The sequence below is a fragment of the Uloborus diversus genome, chromosome 7, assembly GCF_026930045.1.
Source record: "Uloborus diversus isolate 005 chromosome 7, Udiv.v.3.1, whole genome shotgun sequence".
In the NCBI taxonomy this organism is placed as follows: Eukaryota; Metazoa; Arthropoda; class Arachnida; order Araneae; family Uloboridae; genus Uloborus; species Uloborus diversus.
Genome location: NC_072737.1, coordinates 67,862,870 through 67,877,746, shown reverse-complemented (window position 1 = coordinate 67,877,746; position 14,877 = coordinate 67,862,870). Strand labels below are relative to the sequence as shown.

Here is a 14,877-nt window from a genome sequence, read left to right as displayed (position 1 = left end):
AAACCTTCATATACCTAAGATAAAGCGTAATAAATACTAATGCTAACTTTTAAGGATGTTAGCGGTTGGAATCCATTTGGAGGCAACAGGTTTGATATTTTTTAATGGGCACGGTAAACTGAGGAGTCTACAATGAAATATAATGAAACATTTTGTGAAATGTCAATTTGTCAGATTAAATATCTTGTGAAAAGTTTGTTTTGTCTCCTTTGTGAAGGGTCCTATAAATTCTCTTAAACAGGTACTACCTTAAACAGGTAAAAGGTTAAAGTAACAGGTACTTTACAGGAAACTACCTGTAAAGTTTTCTGATTGCTTTAGAAACACCGACAAAATTTTAGCACAATCTTAAGACTTTTAGAGAAATGACAATATGAATATATATTTGCTTGAAACACTCTCCTAGGTTCTGAGAAATATTAGTTATGTGGAGAATGAATCTTATCACTGAAGTTCCGTTAAAACACATTTTTTTACAAAAGATACCACTAAAATACATACCTTTGTTTCCAAAAGTGCTTCACATATAGCATATGCTAAGCCACATCCTTCTTCTATATTTGTACCTGCAAAACTCAAGATAATTTTACTAAAATTATGAATTAATTTGAAGTATCATAATCGGTTAAAAGGCATATTATAGTTGCAATTCAAAATAGTTTTTGTTAATGATTTCAATGAATTTTAACCAACGCCTATTTACATATGGATTCACATTTATTCCAAATTTCATCCAGAACGTAGCATTACTTCTTGAGATAAGGCACTCATAATGGGAAAAAAAACGTTCGATTGCGCCACCCTCTTTTCAGCTGCTTTTGCGAAAACAGAATCAGCTGTTATACCCTCTAAGGGCTACTTGTCAATAAATTTTTGTTTGATTCCGTTCATTATTTCTTGAGATACAGCCATCACAATTGAAGACAAAAAACGTTCTATAGCTCAACCCCCGTTTGAGCTATTGACATCAAAATTGAATCAGCACCTGTACCTGTTGGGGGAAACATATGAAACAAATTTTGTTTCATTCCGCCAGTTACTTCCTGGGGAATAGCAAGCACACATAACTCAAGAAACGTCCCATTGCTCCACCCCCCTTGGAGAAATTCGCACCAAAAACCAATGAGCACAAGTTCACATAGGCGCACATGTTTACGCCAAATTTTGTTCGATTTTATGCGGTAGTTTTTGCTGTAGAGTGGCCATAAAAAACTGGTCACACACACATAGACAGACATTTTCCAAAAATGGTCGAAATGGACTCAGCACACCTCAAAACGTTCGAATCCACTGAAATTTGAAAATTTGCACGAATCCAATACTTTCTTCTATATACTAGATATAGAAAAAAATAAAAATCAATGAGAAACATTTTTCAAACAACTTGTTCAGATAATTTGAAGAAAATTTATTTTTATGATTTTACCTTAGTTGTTGGTTTCTAATTCAAACACAAATGTACATGATCGCAATGTAGATTTCTCACTTTTCATAATATGACTCAATTTTAATGCTTATTTAATAAATTATGCATTAGCCTCAAATCAGCATAAATCACTCATTTGGAAGAAGAATGCCACAGTACGAAGAAATAAAATTTTACAGGAGAAGCGTTTAAAGTTTAACTCTTCAGGAAATTTGCTGAACGAAAAGTAAATTTCCTGTGCTCTCTAGTGGTTAATATTAGAACAAAAAACCTGCCATTTTTTTCCAAAGAATATAACGTCATTTGAAGCCCTTTAAGCAAAAAATAAAATAAATAAATAATAATAAAAATTTTGTATTGTGGCACTTTTTTTTCCAAATGAGCGAAATATTGAACCTTATACTTAGAAAGCCAGAGGTATTTTACAATTTCAATTTCCCATAAGATATTTCAAAAAGAAAATAGAAATTTTCTTTGTTTCTTCTAATGGTCATAGCATGACAATAAGAAAGATTTCTTACAAATACATTTCATTTCTTTTGATTTAAAATCATGAATAATATCTATCAACTATAAAAAAAATACATTCATAATATAAATTCAGGAATTTAAATGCTATTAAAGAACTAAATACATATATTTCTGGATGCATTTCAAAGAACATAACATTTTGTTTTAGAATCACATCTGCAAGCCTATGATTTTATGTCTAATATTACTATACATAAAAATAAATATTATAATGTTTTTCTTTGTGTAAAACATTTTGGTATTACTCTGTAAAAGTTTCAAAGCAAAGTGATTTGTTTTGAAAGAAACTCCTCAATTCAGTCACACATAAATTAAACTTCATACATTACCTCTTCCGAGTTCATCTATAATGATCAATGATTTATCTGTGGCTTGCTGAACAATATAATTTGCTTCCTTCATCTGAAAAGAAAGGAAAAAGCTGCACTATAGAATACATTTTAATTTAACTCATAAATTAAGGTGGTGAACATTTGTACAAGTCAAGATCAAGCAATAATAGCAAAATAAAACAAAGAAATTCTGTGTATTTCATGTGAGAAAGCCTATTTATACAACAAAATGAAACAAAAGGTACTAAAGAAAAATGGTATACACATACCAACATAGACCAGAGGGGTAGAAAGAGACAACTGACCCTCCCTAGGTAGAGCATTTTTAATTCATTATCTAACTCCAGTTTCTTCCCAAACAAATTTTTATTTTCATACAGATACACTTTTTCATCATTCATTTGGGTTTATTTTCTCAATCTTGCATTATTTTACCAAAGCTTACACATAATAAAAGGCAAAATAGAGAATATTGTAATATATTAAGCAGTGTAATCAATTGCTAAATGTTCTTTACATTCTTAAAACTGCATTTAGGTTAAGTTGAGTGTGGGATGTTATCTGCTGTTTTGAGTTCTCTGCAGCTATGGCACTGGGTTAAGAAAATGGCAATTCTTATTTTTCAACACGTTTGATCGTTAGATTTAGTTTGACCTTTTACGTGTGAGCTTTTTTTTCTTAATTATGTCCACTTTCCTCTTTAGACAAACATCAAAGTTTGAAAAATAATTGTTAATCGTAAATTGGTCAGCATGAGTATCGTCTGGACATTAGTCTACAAATATTGCATTATAGTTACTCAACTAGACATTCTTAATTATTTGTGAGACTATTTTCTTGCTCATAATTACAATAACAGACCCCGAAGTGGTTTTTTGGGGGGAAAAAGTAGGAAATAAGGAATCAAAAATTGAAAAAGTAGGAAAAGTAGGAAAAAAATCGCTTAAAAAAGTAGGAAAAAATAGGAAGAGATGGGACTACATACACGTCAAAAGGAAACAAATTTAGAGTAAATTTTATTTCTAATGTAAAATAAACTAACACTATTTTTGATTTAAAACTGTTCCAAAAATAAACTAACAGTACTTTTGAAGTATTAAAGACCTTTAATACTTCAATAATATTTCAATTAAAGACCTTTAATGAAAGGCCGAATCGCAAAAACAAAATGAAAGAAACAAGCTGACAATCATCAGTATGAAAAATAAACTGGTGGAAACAAAGATATATGAAAATAAAATCCAAAACAAAGAAACACTTTTCAACAATATAATAAAATTTAAAAAAAAAAAAAAACAATAATAATAAAACTCTTATTTTGGTGCAATAAAACCATTTTTGTCAAAGATTTTTCAAAAACGAAAACATTCCTTCGAGAGCATCCATTTATCATTTGAAAATACTAACACTTTCAGCTCCTGTTGTCATAAACTATGATACAAAAAGCAAAGCAAATATTAAATTAGTTTTAGTTAAAAATAATCAGCAGCTGACATGCATTCTTGCATAAACAGGGGCAGGTGTTTGAATTTGAAGAAAAAGGAAAAAGACAGAAGATGCAGAACTAAAATAAATTTGTTCTTAAATATGGGACATAAAATCTTACTAATATTATACATGCGAAAGTTTGTCTGTATGGATGTATGGATGTATGGATGGATGTTTGTTACTCTTTCACGCAAAAACTACTGAACGGATTTTGATGAAACTTTACAATAATATAGCTTATGCATCAGAATAACACATAGGGTAGTTTTCGTCCCGTTATGGGGGGCAAAACCCCCATAGGGGGGCAATAAAACACAATTTTTGTATAAATTCTCTAATATTGGGATGAAAAAATACTTGCACATATTTACATTATATGTCCATCGAAAGCTTTGATTTTTCTGCTGAAGATGGCACCTGTTCGAAATTTCTAAGTAGAATAAAAAACGAGTTATGAGCTTTTTAGATCCATGTTCGAAGGCTTTCCTCAACTCAATACAGTATTTAGTGTATCATCTCAACTCCCTGTCGATAGTTGTATTGTTGACTTTCTTTGCTTTTCGTTATTGTTCAAGGCTTTTCTCAAGTCAAATCTTGAAGTAAGATTTTTGCACAAGATTGGCAAATAATACATGATTTGGCTGATGATTTTCCATTTAAACGGAACTTTAATGTAATTAATGGTTTTTATTATTATTTATGCTGATTGAACACTTACTCATTATCCAAACAACCAGCAGATCGCCAAAATTTTTGCAGAAAGATTTCCGTAGCTGATGCATTTGGCAGTTTTTTCAACGTTGCTGTTTTTGAAGCCGAAGATTACGTCATAATGTTTCTCAGCTTTCACCATGTAAACAAAATATCGCCAATCAAAGAACTTTCAAAAGACCTTTTTTACTGTGTTAAATAATCCAGCAACTAAATTAGGCAAATCCATAAACAGCACAAAAACTTCCATTAATTTTCCTTTTTGCACAATTTCAAACAATCACCAAATTGTATTACTTATTTTGGTAACATTTCGGATGAAACTGTTTAGCGCCATTTTATGGTGACCAAAAATAACTCAGCATCTAGCGACGATATCTCTGTAACGAAAATTAATATCATATCGTTTTACAAAGTTAGGAAAGAATGGGGGAGCATCATCGAAGGTACCCGAAACGACTTTCGCAAATTCGGTAAAATTGCACCAAGAGCTACAATGATTGAAATTTCCCGAAATAACTAAAGCAAGTATAAGGGGAATACGAGCGCAGCTACTTTTTTTTAATCACTTCGTACTTCATTAGCCATACATAGAAGGTTTTAGACTCCATGTTAAAAAAAAGTATCAACAGATTAATCTTTTTAAATATGAGAAGATTAATTTCATGTTTTTTAAATTTGTATATGCTTAAATATAGTGCTTTCGTTTCTAAATCAATATTACTTTGTTCTTTATACTTATTGCTATTTTAGTTTTATGGGTAAGGAAGAAACTCGATTTTTAATCACGTCAAAAAGATGTGTTTTAAATTCTTTCACTTAAAACAGAAAACAAAAGCAAGTAACGATTTTTTCTAATAATTATTACTGACCCAGGCAACGCCGGGTATTTTTGCTAGTAAGAAATAAAATCTTAAAAATACCAAAATTAAAACTTTCATTCAAATTCCTTTTTCTGCATTTGATTTGTATGAGTTTTTACAAAAAGTGTTAAAAATGATGGACATCTTGTGTGGATGGATACTTTGCGACTACTATTTTGAATTTCGGTTTCGTATTCGTAAACACTGGTGACGTCGGTTTAGACGCCAAAAGTTCATTATGGAAACCCACTACTTTTTCCAATTTCGAATACCAAAGACATATCAATGCAGGGCCTTATGTCAATGTCGCCAAATGCTTGGCGATAAAAATTTCAATGAGGGGGAGCACCAATTTTTCTATTTCTTCTTTCCTTTTGTAGTTGACACCCTCGAGACTGCAGTGGCTGTCCTGTCGTTGTCCAAACAATTGCCCGCGTGATTGACACGAATCGTATATGGTTCAATACTAGTTTATAATAAAATGATTAAACTAAATAAATAACGAAATAAGTAAACTATAGGGTTTGTATTATGTTGTGTACTTTTAGCATTCAACATAAATTTTTGTTTCAGGCACGTCATTTATGGGGTGTCAGTGGGGTCACTTTCTCCCCTCACTGGCTTTGGCAAAATAATGCTTAACTATACAAGTTTGTGCGGTTTTTGTTGTTTTCAGATAAAATTTGCATTCAGTATACATCCTTTGCTAGCCACCCCCGGGGGAAAATCAGAATGACGGGCCAGTTTTAATTTGAATCAAGCAATAAAAACGAATATTGTTTTATTCAGTAAATTACCGCCCATTAGCCAGGGCTAAAGCAGAAATACATGGAATACACCGCCAGCTCAGTCATTTCCAGCCGAGGACTGCAGTTTTGTGCTAATTAACGAGGCAAGGCGCGCTTGCCTCGCGTTCAATCTTCGAGTTGAACCGAACCATTGCTTCAGTCACTCGTCTGGTCTGCTAATCCTGTATTAGCTACTAGTTTGTTTCGCACTCTTGGCTTCCTTAAGAGGTTTTCCATCTCCAGCTCAGTCACTTTCCTATGCCGGGCTGATGAGTGCTAATAAGCACGAAACTGCAGTCCTCGGCTGGAAATGACTGAGCTGGCGGTGTATTCCATGAATATTGTTTTATTGGTCTGATGATTTTTTACCTCTTTTTTGTTCCAAAATTTGTCACTGGAAAAAAAAGGAAAAATACATGCATGGTAAACATAACATTTTTATCAAAGTCAAAGATCAGTTACTAATGTTTCTCTGTGCATAAAAACGAAGACATGTAGTTTCGTTTGATCCTCATCATACGACAAAAATATTCATTCGGAAATTGTTCACGAAATTGAGAGTGGGGGGGGGGGGAGCATCTGGTATCAAATGCCAGCATACATCTCTTTCACCCCCCCACCCTTTGATCAGGTGCCCCTGAGTACAATAACTTACAGTAGATACGTCACATCGGTATAATTGCCCCGCACCCCCGAAAAGAGTAAGAGTATGAAAAATTTTTATATGTTCCGAAATGCAGCATTGCCATAAAGGCAGCACATAAAAATTATGAGCAACTCCTCGATATTGATGATATATCAGAGTGGAAAATACCCATTAAAAATAAAAAAAATACAGTACATATTTGCTTGTGTGCCCCAACTTTTAAAAATGTAAAGAAATAAAAACTGAATCTCGCATTTAAATTAATTTCAGGTTTTTCTCCAAAAATAAAGAACGTTTTGCCGTGTTTTTTTTTTTTTTTTGTTTGTTTGTTTTTTTCTTGCAAATACACTTTTTGCAAGGAAAGAAAATTAAATTTTATAAATTTTATTATCATGTTTACGATTTAGAATGAACAATAATCATATTTATGTATGAAAAAGTTTGTTTTCTGCGATTATTTTTGAAGTGATCCGTTTTTGCGAATTTCTGTTATCTGTGCCTCTTATTTTGTACTAACATCAATAAAATATGTACAGTGTACAGGTTTTTCAATTTTTGCTTCCTTCGTTCCTTTTATGGTTTTTCATTGCCCTTCTGTTTAAATAGAGCTCCATTTCACTTGTAATCAATTACACAAAAAATTGGCAAATAGGAAATCTGGCTTTTCCTGCACTTTTTGGAAAGTCGGCCGTTTACTTTAATTAAAGCTTCTAATTGAGGGGGTAAATAATATATAATTGCATCAGAATGGGCCAGTATCTGTTTCTTTATTTTTTCGTTAAAAAGTAGGACTGAAGTCGGGGCAATAAAAAGAAAGGTCGATCATAAACGCCGCAACGGCATAAAAGTCACTTACCAATATTTAACTTTTAAACACGCAGACGCCGCAGTGTTCCTTACAGAAATTACTGTCATCAGTGAATTAAAAACTTAGGATTTTCTTGTTTCTTTTGCTTTTTAAAATTGAAACATGCAGAAAAATATCGGTGCGGCATTGTAAAAATAAGAAAAAATGATTAATTAGAAGTGCTATACTAAAGAAAGAAAAAGTAGGAAAAGAAAGGAAAAAGTAGGAAAATAAGGAAAGAGTTCTAAAAAGTAGGAAAAAGTAGGAAAAATAGGAACTCTTCGGGGTCAGGGTCTGCAATAATGTTATCACAAAAAAGCTGGTTACAAATGTTACATTTCAAAGTATATAATAAACATCATGAGCCAGTTCGAGGCAGACCAAGTTTTTCCAGTAATGAATTCACTGCATTTTTAAGTACAACTTTGTTGGGAATCCTCCCCAAAACTTTGCCACCCACTAACTTTTTCAGCTTGTGCTCAAGCACCAAAATGGCACTTTCGTAAATTTTGACCTATAAGAACCTCTATTGCCTAATGAAAATAAGGGATATGCTCCCTCGAACAATTGGAGAATACATTATCAATGATACCATCTCAATGATTTCATCAAGCCAAGAGATTCAATGAAAAAAATTCTACACCAATACCCTAATTCAGCAGATTAAAAAAAAAAAAAATATATATATATATATATATATATATATATATATATATATATATATATATATTTATATATATATATATATATATATATATATATATATATATATATATATATATATATATATATATATATATATATATATATATATATATATATATATATATATATTATATATATATATATATATATGAAATATTCTTTAAAAATTAATACAAATAAAAAGTTTTACAAAACAAAATTAAGACACTAGTATTGCAAATTCTAATTAATCTGTCTATTTATCTTCTTACTCCATAGTTTAAACTACTTATCATATAATCTTCTATGTCCACATACATAGCATACGTTTTACAAGTGATGAAACATTTTTAACTAATAAAAGTAAGTTCATCAATAACGTAAAGCATCAAACCTCAAAAAAGTAACAAAAAATGCAATTAAATGATTTTGTTTTTAAAACAAACCCCAGATTTTCATAATAATATTTTTTTGGATATTTAACTGTAACACAAGGGGACACCATATTTTAAAGTTACAACATGTTTAACTTACTTACCTGCACCATTAGAGAAGAACAATTTTTTTCAATGTCATCATTACTTCCCATTCGAGATAAGATTTGATCTGTGAGGCGGAAAGAGGCAAACTCGGCAGGTACATAAGAACCCATTTGAGCCATGATTTGCAGTATTGCAATTTGCTTCAAGTAAGTTGTTTTTCCACTCTAATGATGAAAATACAATGCAACAAGTTAACTTGAAATCAGGAATGCATTAATTAATCAGCAGTAATCGGCCTCAAGATGAATCATTTATAATCAGCCAATTTATCAGCAGGATAAGTTTCTGATTAAAATTACTTTAAGCATGCCTAGAATAAGAAACTGAATGAATTTACAAACAATAAATTAAAGTATTTTTTATTGTTTAAAAAGAAAAGTCGGTGGTTGTGAGATAGATATATGTCTATCCGTCTTGGTTCCTGTCTTACTTTTCAGAGAATACTTTTATTCAAACATTTTCTTTTTACTCTTGATCTTTCAGTTATTGTATTCACTATTAATGCCCATACATTTTAGTTTACTTTTAAAAATGCTACTTGTTCATTCAACAAAAATTGTCATTGTTTGCCAGGCCCGGCTCCTGGGGTAGGCGGCCGCCTAGGGTGGCAGATTTTAGGGGCGGCAAATTTCGAATTTGAAACATTTTTTTTTTAAAGTAAGAATATCTGTTTCAGCACCATAAGATTCACTGCTTTAATGCTAAAAAAAAAGAATTTAGAGTGTGTACCAGTGCTTGGATGTGCAAAATATAGTTCGGAATTGAACTATAAATTTAATTTTAGATGCGGAAAATTGCATGATTTAAATATCTTTTAAAAATATTAACATCTTTTTCAGTCATTCGTGCACTAAATTGCACTACTATAATTTTAAAAAAGATAATTTAAAGTGTGTACCAGTGATTGGATATGCAAAACTCAGTTTGGAACTTAACTAGAAACTCACTTTAATTTTAAGCACTTTAATAATATGTTTATTTTATTTATATATATATATATATATATATATATATATATATATATATATATATATATATATATATATATATATATATATATATAGATATATATATGTAGATATATATTCATTAAATGTCAAGGGGGCAGCACTTGTCAATACCGCCTAGGGCAGCAAAACTACTAGAGCCGGCCCTGATTGTTACATGTGTTTTAATTTTTCAAACCATGCTTTAAATTGTATCTTTAAGTATTGATGATTGAGAGCAATGTTACCTTTTTAAATTCAATTGCACTACTTTATATGCACACATATACCATGCTGGACAAAAATACAAGACCATAAGAAAAATGTAAGAAGTATTAAATAAAAACAGTACCATTGGTTGTGAAAAGAAAATATTTGAAAACATGTAGCGTACTTAAGATAATTTGTAGAAAAGTATCCTGAAGAAATTATTATTATTACTTAAAAAACATGCGTTTGCATTGAAAATAAAGAAGATGTTGGCCAAAAGTATAAGGCCACATTAGGCTTAATGCTGAAATAAAGCTAATAATCAGTGAAATTGCTTTTTTTTCTCCCTGATTTTAATCAATCTTTAAGTTGTAGACTACAATAATATCTTTAAAGCATTGTTTGGAAGATTCTCCCAAGAGCATAAGATGGCTTTCTTCGGTTCATCTTTATTCTCGTAACATTTCCCGTTTTCATAAATATCTCGCAGTAATCTGTCCCATAAGTTCTCATTTGGATTGATGAAGGGCCTTTTAGCAGCTTAGCTCAAAAAATACACTTCAACGACTTGAAACCAGATCTTTGTGTAGCTTGAGGTATGAGCAGAGGAGTTGTCTTGTTAAAAAAAGCACAATAGATCCTTGGTTTACACAGGGGTAACATTTCATGAGAATCCCGCGTAAATTAATACCTAACATTAGTGTTGAAATAAGGGTTAGGTTCTAGAGGTTAAAAAAATAATTTTCAATCAGTGATAGATAAAAGTGTAATAAACTAAATGTGTAATTATTTCAATACGTATGCCCAAAGTAAGAAATAAAATCTATATAAATAAACCAAAAAATAAGTGTATGTTCCCAATACAAATCCACAGTTTTTGTCGGATCTGGATCAAATGTGGCAGGGAAGTACTTAGGACCCCCAGAAGGAACGTAGGGGTTTTTTCAAATGTCAAAAAAGAACTGAACTGTTCGAATTTTTTATTTTAAAGGCTGAAAATGGTATTAAATGGCTCTTTCTACCCAAAATAAGTATCCGATTTCTTTAATTCAGGTCCCATTTGAAAGCCCCTGAAAAATACCCATAGAGTTTACTTAGTTTATACAAATTCCAAAAAAAAAAGGCTGTAAAATCACCAGGAAAAAAATAAAGAGCACTTTTAAGCCTTAATAGAACTCCATTTTCATATTGGAAAACCATCGTTTGCGCGATCTCATTTTAAATTAACTTTCAGAAGTTGCCACATTTTTTTCTTGGCTGGGACTAAATAAAATTTTGTTTTTGTTTTGAGGTAAAAATTTCCCCTTTTGATTATTACTTGGCGATTTATCTTCTTTCTTTTTTTTAAAAAGGATTTTAGTTGTATTTATGGAGGGATGCATTTAATTTAATCAGGAATTTTTGATTTGCCATTTTCTTTCTTCGAGAATGATTATTTTAACGAGAAATTTGAGAGTATTTTTTAAATCTAATTGAAGCCCAATTGTTGAACAGAACATGCGTCACTTGACATAACTTATATTTTCGAGGTACACTTTACAAAGCCGAGCAATGCAGCTAGTTAAAAATTTAAAAAAAAAACGATTGTGTCTTAAATGTACAATTAAGATCGAAAATTGCAAATCCCTTAAAAAGTCTTAAACTACTAAAATAAACTACAAGTATTTTATTCGTTAACAAATATAAATTGGCAACAGATAAAAGTTTTAAATCATTGCTTTTAGTTTCCTTGTCAGGCAACAATGAATTCGGTTACCAATCGCATGAATAAAGGCTTAGCTGCATTTAAAATCTGCTTTAGAATGCGTTATAACTTAAATTCTATGCAACGTGGAAGCTCCAAGCACATTCTATCAGGCGCAGAAAAAAAATACTTTTTATTCTGGTACTAAATTTTTCAAAATTAAATATGTTTTCACTGTAAAAAACCTTTTAGAGGTTTTTAATTAATATCTTTATTAATGTCATTCGAAGACGCAACCCCCCCCCCCCCCCAGCAGTCTTGATCAACTCTACTTTTTATTTTATTTTTTTCCCCAAAATTGGTCCATCCGTTTAGGCACTAGAGTGCCACAGACAGACACAGATACACACACAGAGATACAGATGTGTCAAACTTATTTAAACCCTTCCTTTGTGTGTCGTGGGTTAAAAAAGATTTAACTTACTGTTAAGAAAAAAAGTTGGTTATGATAAGCTGTTGGAAGCTTTAATCAGTCTTGGGCTGGTCATCTTTTGAGAACGGAAAATGATACATCTGCATTGAAGGTCTTCAATGCAGTCCCTTTTTGACAGCAACCAAGGGATAAACCAAAAAAAAAGATGGGCTGACTGTGTGGATACTGATTTTGATATCATTAAAATCAAAAACTGAAGGTCAATGGAAAAGAGGAGGAGAACCTGGCGGGATCTCTTAAGAAGGCCAAGACCCACAACGGGCTGTCGACAGGGCCGGTGGGGCTATTGCCCCGGGGTCTCCACAACAAAGGGGCCCCCACAATAAAATGTTTACAAAATATCCTAACTTTCACGGGTCGAAAATATCCGATATATACATATATATATATAAATATTCGGATATATATCAAAGTATCGGATATTTTTGAAAATATGATGATCTTTTTGCACCCTGATTAGGGGCCTCCACTCCTTTGTTGCCTTGGGGCCTTCACACTTCCAAATCCAGCCTTGGCTGTCAAGCCAATTATGATGATGAAGCGGGGAAGTTTTCTTGACTTTTCTAAATTGACAACATTGTTTTGAAAGGTAATAATGATAAATCACTAGACCGTATAAAGAAAATTTTTGTAGCTGGTAAAAGCTTTTGATAAAAATTATAAAATAGTAACTTACAACTTGAGCTATAAAATCTTTGTTTTGGCACCTGTTTTCAGTTACTTATTTTTTGAAAAATTCTGCAATAGTAGGTAGCTCGCTCAAGTTTTTTTGGAAATAATTTTCTAACTCCTTTTTTTTCTTTCCTTGTCTGCCCATGTTTTACATTTAATATTTGTTAATTTATTATAGTCTGATATGTGTATATTTTTTTGTGTTATTTAATTTATTTATTGACAGCGCTATTTATTATTATTTTTATTTTTTTTTTGTAAAGACAAAGACAAAAGAAATAATATAGAACTGAGGAAATGTTTTGGTGGAATATGAAGGTTTTTCTGGCCCCTATATGGCGAAAAATATAGTTTATATTCTTATATCAATAATTGTTCTTACTTATTTATTCCATATTTTTCTCAGAAAAATATTTGCTAAAGCTGATAATTATTATTAAATTATCCGGGGTAATTATTTAATTATGCATTGTGTCTACGGAATCACTGACATTGCATTTCTGGGAAAATATTTGGTTCTGGGAGGTTTTTGTTGCGTTACCTGATTAAGCAGAGCTGACAGTACACTCAAGCAATTTAACTGCAACAGAGTAAGCTAAGTTACACCAAAAATACATTACGGAGGGGAAGTTAATATTTTCAAGTCTGGTCCGGTCACTCGTTTAAGCACATAGGTAGTGTAAATCTAAAAAACTGTATGAAGGGCAGATATAAAAATCAATAAGTAGATCACTAAGTGGTGGAGAGCTAAAAATCGGGTTTTAACTAGTCAATTTTTGGTGATCTTGAAAGGTTTGATGTCATTGGAAAGGAGGGGTAAGAAATAAATAAGAATTTCTAAAAACAGATTTTGCACTTGTTAAGGAACAATGTGTGCATTTATCTACAGCCAGTTAGTAATCGCCTGATTTTTTTATTTATTTATTTATTTATTTTTTGAAAGTGTAAAAGGTCTGGGATCAGCCGTGCCCGGATAATCAGGATTTTACTGTATATGGTATGCAATATGTAGTCTAGTGTATAGTAATTTATGCTTTGACAGTTAAAACAAAAACCCCTTTTTTACTCATGCCTGAACAATTTTTTAAAATTTTTGAAAACAGGCTATATATTTTGTACCCCATAGTCAGGTTAACACAAGTCCAAAAATGGCAATTTTCAGGTTATTACTACACTGTAGGTAAAATCATGTTTTGCATTGAGCTAAACCAACAAAATTCTGTTTTAAAAACATCCTTTATAATTATTTACTAGTATTATAAGAGCGCTAGTCCTAACCTTTGCCTGTACCAGAGAAATGTTTTTACATTCTCCTGCTAAGTAGTGATAATATGACTTACTTTAGTCTAGCTTTGAGGTACAGATTGAATTATGAAAAATTAATGAAATCTTACCATGTTTGCACCAGTCAATATCATAAAATTTTTCTCCTCACAAAAGAACTAGGAAAAAAAACCGACATGTAAAAACTATAGACAATAGCAAGCACATGCATTCTTTTTTAATAGTGATGAAATTGCTGTTGACAACACTTGCACTTACTGTATCATTTGGAATAAAAGTGGTTCCACCAATCTTCTCTACTACTGGATGCCTGCCATTTTTGACAGCAAAAGTATCGGAAAATTCAGGAGAAACTGGAATAATGAATAAAAATGTAAATATACATAAGACAAACTTTCAAATTAAAAAAGAAACAAAACATAAATTAATATTTCATGCATAAATTCATGATATATAAAGAAATGTTCATTGCATCTATATACATATTTATAAATCAAATATTTCAAATTATAATATTACTTAATTAAGCGTCAGTAAACATGTTTGTTTACAGGATTTTCATTTTCAGTAAAAATTTTCTAAAACAAATATTGCTACATTGAAGTTTCGTTTGTTATGGTGAAATGTATTCCTATTCGGAGGTAATAGCTTCAAAGTGACTTGAAAATTACCATTAAAGTAAAAAACTAA

General features: G+C 31.2%; 1 protein-coding gene across 1 annotated transcript in view; it reads right to left on the bottom strand.

The window, feature by feature from the left end:
* Positions 1 to 14,877, bottom strand: part of LOC129226723 (mutS protein homolog 4-like) — a 70,119-nt gene that overhangs the window by 14,782 nt on the left and 40,460 nt on the right. Inside the window, exons 15-19 of the mRNA XM_054861352.1 lie at positions 14,446 to 14,540; positions 14,298 to 14,345; positions 8,855 to 9,022; positions 2,287 to 2,359; positions 502 to 566 (exon numbers count right to left, since the gene is read on the bottom strand). Of these exons, the coding sequence (XP_054717327.1) occupies positions 502 to 566; positions 2,287 to 2,359; positions 8,855 to 9,022; positions 14,298 to 14,345; positions 14,446 to 14,540 (449 nt within the window). The remainder of the gene's footprint in view (positions 1 to 501; positions 567 to 2,286; positions 2,360 to 8,854; positions 9,023 to 14,297; positions 14,346 to 14,445; positions 14,541 to 14,877) is intronic.